At 39.1% G+C, this 7500-nt stretch overlaps 1 protein-coding gene across 2 annotated transcripts in view; it reads right to left on the bottom strand.

Moving 5' to 3' along the window:
* LOC127419324 (transferrin receptor protein 2-like) overlaps positions 1-7500 on the bottom strand; it is a 23698-nt gene that overhangs the window by 15068 nt on the left and 1130 nt on the right. Inside the window, exons 2-8 of one of the 2 annotated variants that reach the window (XM_051660661.1) lie at positions 5692-5725; positions 3429-3645; positions 3015-3201; positions 2800-2940; positions 684-792; positions 331-573; positions 110-249 (exon numbers count right to left, since the gene is read on the bottom strand). In XM_051660661.1, the coding sequence (XP_051516621.1) occupies positions 110-249; positions 331-573; positions 684-792; positions 2800-2940; positions 3015-3201; positions 3429-3645; positions 5692-5721 (1067 nt within the window). In that variant the 5' untranslated portion in view covers positions 5722-5725. Of the gene's footprint in view, positions 1-109; positions 250-330; positions 574-683; positions 793-2799; positions 2941-3014; positions 3202-3428; positions 3646-5691; positions 5954-7500 lie in introns of those variants that run through there. The other variant, XM_051660660.1, reaches the window with a different exon arrangement.

Raw genomic sequence — 7500 nt, 5'->3', positions numbered from 1 at the left:
GCTTCATTTCCTTTATGCAAATTATAACATTTCTTATTTTTTCTTTTGATTTTGATGTGATAATTTAAGAACCTGAGTGACAGACTATGAGAAAGGGGGCGGGACCGACCTTAACAGTCTGGAAGCAACATTTGCACTGACTGGTTGGGCTGGAATGATTGGCAGTCCTGATGACTGTGTGGATGGGAACTGGGTGTGGTTAAAGGAGGGGAATCCAGGTGTGAATGGGTCACCTGAGCCCAGGTGAACCTGTGGAGACATCAGTAACTTCTATCAAACATCCACAACAGCGAAGCAAAATCACTGTATGTGTGATGGGGCATTACGTACGTGATCTGAGATGACGGCGTTGCTATGGAGACCAAGTCGTCGTGGATCCTGGGGTACGTCGGCAGGGTCAGGGTAGATGAGAACACCCACATGCCCTGCCTCCTGTGCATGCCACACCTTCTCCGCAAAGCTCACGCCCCCTCCCACTCTCGCTATGGCGATGGAACCGTTGAGGGCCACGCCCATCACGCGCAGCTGCTCAAAGTCTTCATGGCGAGCGTAGTTCACGTACACAACGCCACCCTGAAGGAACACAAAAAACACACAATGTTGCACTGGTGTATGAATGTGTTACTAAACTACAACAGGTTTATTAAGTCTTTCGCTGTCATGTTTACAGTCGTCAGGGTTACCGTGACGGTTCCTGTAGCGCTGTAGGCACAGTATCCCTCGTTGTCTAGTGGAATCTCCTCTAGCTCCGCCCCCTCTGAATCAACCAACCAGAGAGTGTTCCGCTGCGTCCTACAAAAGCACACACACAAAGATCTTAAAGTTGCGTTCACACTGAAAGTGATTTACAGCAATACTGTAAACAAACGCCTTTAAATTTCAATGAGTTTAGGCAATTTGAGGTGACATGAGCGACTGCTGGTGTTGCAAGAAAGTTGAGCAGAGTTCAGCTTTGTGCAAATGAGCAGTGACGCAATGAAAAAGGGAAAATAATTGTGTCAAGCGCTGGCTTGTGAATGGAGAGCGAGAACGGTAAGGATGATTGTCTCTAACAGCTGTTTGTCGTTGCAGTGAGGGTTGGAGACGAATTTAAGAGCGAGCCAGACGCATGTGAGGGGGGGAGAGAGAGCTACACACATACACACCCAGAGACTGTGTTGTTTGAGTCCGCTGAAAAGCGAGTGTTTGAGTGATAAAAAATAAAAATACCTTTTGAGTTGGATTTTGCCGTCTCCCGCTTCCTCCTTCGTAGAAGAGCTACGATCTTTGTTACACTGATGCTGAAACCCTGGATAAGGAGGAAGAGCGCCGCCATGGATGCCTCACCTCTGGACGAAGTGTTCAAGACCCTCTCCAGCCCACCCCTAGTCCAATTTGATGTATTTTTATTTTGTTTTTGACTGAGTAATTGCTTCATCTCTGTCAGAATTGTACTTTTTGTGTGAAAGCGACTATTGTGACGTGCTACTTTTCATGCTATTATGTTGTATTGCAGAGTCCCGATGATGATGAGAAAATCTGTGGTACAGATGTACTTTTAATGCAAAAGTACAGCACAGGTTTAGTTAAAACACACCATGATTTTCTTACATTTCCCTTGTGATAAACAGTATTTACTGATAAAACGATGACACTGTAACACACTATAGTCGCTTATTTTGTTGCTTTTGTACACTATATATTAAAATACACCATGGTTGCTTAATGTATTAAGACAGAAGCCATGGAAGACCAAAGTAATTTTTTTGCATTTTTTTTTTACCACATTAGTCATGTACTATCTACCAACCGATGAGCCAGATGTTAAATGCAAAATGCTTTTTGTTGAGCTTGAAACTATGGTAAAGAAAAGGTTTAACATTAGGGCTGTCCATCGATTAAACTTTTAATTATATGATGAATTAATTACGTGATGTGCCGATTAATTATCGAATAATCAAATTAATCACAATTAATTGCAAATCAATATTTGCAGATAAAAGCCCCCAAATAAAAATAATTCAATAAATAATGATAAAATTATTATATTTAAATAATTTTTATACATTATATAATAAATGTAAATATTCAGATAATTAAAATATATTATTATCCATTACACACAATGCATTATTGTGGCAAACAAGTAAAGCATTAATAAGACAATATAAAAAGTTTCTCTATAAGTTAATATATTGTTTATTTCCATATTTTGAACATTTGCCTATATACAGTCCACAACAATCCATTTTGCAATTCAACTCGTCAATCTGTTTGAGACAGATGTATTATAAGGGCTTTTCTACGGACGCGTCAGTGAACACATGCGTCAGACGGACGCTTTTGGAGCGTCTTACTTTAGTGGCATTGCATCATAAACACAACGCTTTAGGTCACTGTTTTAAACGTATTTTAAAACCTGCATTTAAAGTTGCGCTCCATCCTGCTGTCATCTTGTGCTGTCTGTAAATGCGGTTTGTCATCTGTACAGCTGGAGTTGCGCTTACTGCCCCCTGCTGACTTTCTGATTACCGTCCAGGGGCATGGTTAATTTCATTAATTTTTTAACATGTTACTTTATACATAATTAATCGCACAAAATTACCACTTTAAATCCACAGCTCTGCTTAACATGCTTAAGTATACAAAAGAAAACACTTAAGAAAATCATTGCGTAACACTTTAGCATATTGTCTTTCTCCATGGATTGCGGCTTTGTTCGTTCAAAAGATAGTGCACCTGAAGGGAGTTTGCCCAATATTTGTCCAAGGTGGGAAAACACACACAAACACAAACACAAACACACACACACACACACACCTGGAGGGGAACTGTAGTGTGGCATAGTGCGAGTCGGTCCAGGTGTGGTCCATACGGAGGTTCTGCAGATTCTGCAGTATTTCTCGCGCTACGGCGTTCCCCTCTGAAGATCCTGACGGATGAGATGTCCTGCTCACTCGCCTGAACAAAACACCACAACAAATAAAACAAGCATTCAAGACTAAAACATCACAAAGGTCACACCATGATCTCACCTAAGTGTGCTTTCGATCCTCTCCTCCTTCAGGTATTTCTTCAACATCTCTCTGAGTTCGGACATGTACATCACCCTACCCTCGGGCAAGGCGTCCGCTCCAGCCTCATCACTCAGTGGAAGCAGATCCCCCTCATCCCTGCACAAACGACACGTTCCACGGAACGCCACATAACCCAAAAGGAAGGCTGCGGAGGGGAAAGAGTAAACAGTTTGTGGAACAGTGCACAGAATGGAACAATTATCATGTCAAACATGCTCCATGGTTGTCACATGACTTCACATTGCATGTTTATTCAGCAAGTGGAAATCAAAACGTTTATTTTGCACAAAATATCGGAACTTTTGTCAATCTGATTAAACGAGTCAAGAAAGATGTTAAAAATCTCAGTTGATAAAATGTGTGTATTATTACCTGTGGTGAATATAAGCAGGCCGATCAGAATGAGGTAAACTGCTGCTTTCCTGCGGTCTATCTGTTGATGTAGCATCAGAGCAGTGATGTCATTGTTTAGCCCCACCTCTGACCCCTCCACTGATTCCATGAGTTTCATTTCAACGTGGGGGACTCGACGTCTGGCCCCTCCCACTTCATCCGCACCTTCATCCGCTTGAGCTCCGCCCCCTGTTGACTGTTCACACAGATTACACAAGCATTAAACTCACACAAAAACACTTCATCAGTGAATATAACACTTAATTCCCAGAGTTTCTCTAGCCTGATTAGCGTTTATATTGTAAGGAATGTTTTGGGTTAATTATAACTTCATTTCTTTTGTTAATTCAGACTATTACTTTAAAACTAGACGTCGACTGATAGTGGACAGTGGTAGATAATCAGCTGATAGTTTTTCAAATTGATTTATTGAATGTTAAAAAAAGTCTTAGTTTTTCCTTACTGTGCCAAAATTCCATTAATAATCAGAAATGAAGAACTGGTGCATAACAGGACTTTTAACTATAAACAAGCCTGAAATACACCTGGGACTCTTATTTTGAAATGTCTGTGCTTTCAGCTCACACAAACACATAATGGAAACAGAACATGCACTCTTACATTCATCTACAATGTGTTACATTATGAGCTAATAAATACTGAGCAGTAATTCATCAATATTAGATCATCAGCTATTGCTTGTCAATTGCCATATTTGTCTTTTTTATAACATTTCATATTAATAATCATGAATAAGTCCATAAACAGTGATGGTGATGGTCTTGGCTTTGTTGCAATGCTCTATATGTAAACACTCACCAGATTAAGCTTTTTGTAGCCAGTATATTCACCACATGAAGGGTTTTGGCCACAGAGGAATTTAAAAATAAAAAACAATAGTGTTGATTTTTTACGATAACTGATAGTTCCAACAAAACAACTATTGGCACCGATAATCGGTAGAACCGATATATCATTCGACCCCTATTTAAAACACTGATCATAATTAATAAAGAGCCAAGCAATTATCGCCACCGATTAATCGGTAAAACCGATATATCGATCGACCCCTATTAAAAACACTGATCATAATTAATAAAGAACCAAGCAATTATCGGCACAGATTAATCGCTAAAACTGATATATCGATCGGCCCCTGTTAAAAACACTGATCATAATTAATAAAGAGCCAAGCAATTATCGGCACTGATTAATCTGTAAAACTGATACATCAGTCGATCCCTATTTAAAACACTGATCATAATTAATAAAGAGCCAAGCAATTATCGGCACCGATTAATTGGTAAAACCGATATATCGATCGCCCGTGTTAAAAACACTGATCATAATTAATATAGAGCCAAAGAATTATCAACAACAATTAATTGGTTAAACCGATATATCAGTCGACCCCTATTTAAAACACTGATCATAATTAATAAAGAGCCAAGCAATTATCGGCACCGATTAATCGGTAAAACCGATATATTGATCGACCCCTATTAAAAACACTGATCATAATTAATAAAGAACCAAGCAATTAACGGCACCGATTAATCGGTAAAACCGATATATCGATCGACCCCTATTTAAAACACTGATCATAATTAATAAAGAACCAAGCAATTATTGGCACAGATTAATCGCTAAAACCGATATATCGATCAGCCCCTGTTAAAAACACTGATCATAATTAATAAAGAGCCAAGCAATTATCGGCACTGATTAATCTGTAAAACTGATACATCAGTCGATCCCTATTTAAAACACTGATCATAAATAATAAAGAGCCAAGCAATTATCGGCACCAATTAATCGGTAAATCCGATATATCGATCGATCCCTAATAAAAACACTGATCATAATTAATAAAGAGCCAAGCAATTATCGGCACTGAATAATCTGTAAAACTGATACATCAGTCGATCCCTATTTAAAACACTGATCATAATTAATAAAGAGCCAAGCAATTATCGGCACCGATTAATCTGTAAAACCGATATATCGATCGACCCCTATTTAAAACACTGATCATAATTAATAAAGAGCCAAGAAAGTATCAGCACTGATTAATCTGTAAAACTGATGCATCAGTCGATCCCTATTTAAAACACTGATCAAAATTAATAAAGAGCCAAGCAATTATCGGCACCGATTAATTGGTAAAACAGATATATCGATCAACCCCTATTAAAAATACTGATCATAATTGAACGAAAGAACAAGTATATGATGCTCTTACCCTGGTACTCAATCCTGATGAAGAATCCATCCTCCTGTCATCAACACATAAAAAGGTGATTCTGTGGCCACCGAACAACATCACAAAATAAGTTTATAGAGCTTCTGTCTACCATGTTTTTATATCAGCACATTAAACAACTGTTGATTGTGTCATGATGTGAGTTTCTTGCGTGTTTCACTGGGTCAAAAAAGTCAACACATCTGATGCAACTCCAGCTCGATTGAGCTCATTTCCCACAAACTCAGTGAATGATGATGACATTTTACCATCTCTTTCTCTCCCTGTCTATCTTTCTTGTCCAGTAATAGAGATAAACTACAGTTGACACACCCTAAAAATGCTGCAAACACACTGGAAGAGACAGAAACACATGAGCTGAACACAAGATTCCTAAAGGAAAGAGTTTTACAGTCTGATGTCAAAGGAGAACTTTTATGTTCACAAACAACTTCTGTTCTCTAGTTCTTGAAAAAAGCAATGCTGTTGTGCTTAAAGAACCCAAAAACTAAAACACTTATCTGAAGAACCTACAATAAAACATGAAGAACTTTACTGATCTGCAAAGCACCATATAGGACCTCAAGAGCCATACAAACATGGTTCTTTATGAACCAGAAACACTGAAGAACCTTCATAAAAGTATAGTGCTGTTCTCATGCTACATACTCACAAAGAGACATAGCTCACTAGTTAATTAAAAAACTTTCCTAATGTCATCGTTTTTCCAAATTTATGAAAAGCTTTTTCAAAATTCTCAATTTTCTGTCAGGAAAACACCATTATAATATGGATGAGAGGTGCAAACGTATTGAAATTAATGCAATGTCAAATGAAAAGTATTAGTGTGTACATGGTTTCTATTGTGGTCTGGGTGGTTGCAAAGATGGTCTGGGTGGTTGCTAGGGTGCTTAGGGTGGTTGTTAGGTGTTCTGGGTGGTCACTAGGGTGGTCTGGGTGGTTAGTTGGTGTTCTAGGTGGTTGCTAATGTGGTCTGTGTGGTTGCTAAGGTTGGTTGCTTAAGTAGTCTGGGTGGTTGCTAGGGTGTTCTAGGTGGTTGCTAAGGTGGTCTGGGTGTTCAGTCTGGGTTTTTGTTCTCTATCAAATCACTATGAGCAAAGGGTAATAGTGATGCTTGACTTAACCACCACTAATTAGCGTTGATATAAATAATTTGTTCTCATGACAAATGTCAGCATTTTCCAAAGTTATAGAAAGGATTTTCAAAATTCTCAATTTTCTGTCAGGAAAATGCCATTATAATATGGATGAGAGGTGCAAACGTGTTGTCAAATGAAAAGTATTAGTGTCGACATGGCCTAAATGATGACACATCATGAGGACAAATTGTTTATATTACAGCTAATTAGTGGTGGATAAGTCAAGCATCATTATTACCCTTTGCTCATAGTGATTTAAAAAAAAAAAAAAAAAAAAAAAAATCCTCCAGACTGAACACCCGACCACCTTAGCAACCACCTAGAACACCTTAGCAACCACCCACAATACTTTAGCAACCAACCTTAGCAACCACTCAGACCACCTAGAACACCCACTAACCACCCAGAACACCTAGTGACCTCCCAGAAGAACACCTAACATCCATCCTGAGCACCCTAGCAACCACCCAGATCACCTTAGCAACCACCCAGACCACCTTAAAAACCACCCAGAACACCTAACAATCACCTAGAACAACCTAGCAACCACCCAGAATACCCTATTAACCACCCAGAACACTATAGCAACCACTCAGATCACCCTAGCAACCACCTAGAGCACCCCAGCACCCACCCAGACCACCTTAGA

The sequence above is a fragment of the Myxocyprinus asiaticus genome, chromosome 28 (genome assembly GCF_019703515.2).
Source record: "Myxocyprinus asiaticus isolate MX2 ecotype Aquarium Trade chromosome 28, UBuf_Myxa_2, whole genome shotgun sequence".
Taxonomy (NCBI): Eukaryota; Metazoa; Chordata; class Actinopteri; order Cypriniformes; family Catostomidae; genus Myxocyprinus; species Myxocyprinus asiaticus.
This window is presented reverse-complemented; position numbering and strand designations above follow the sequence as displayed.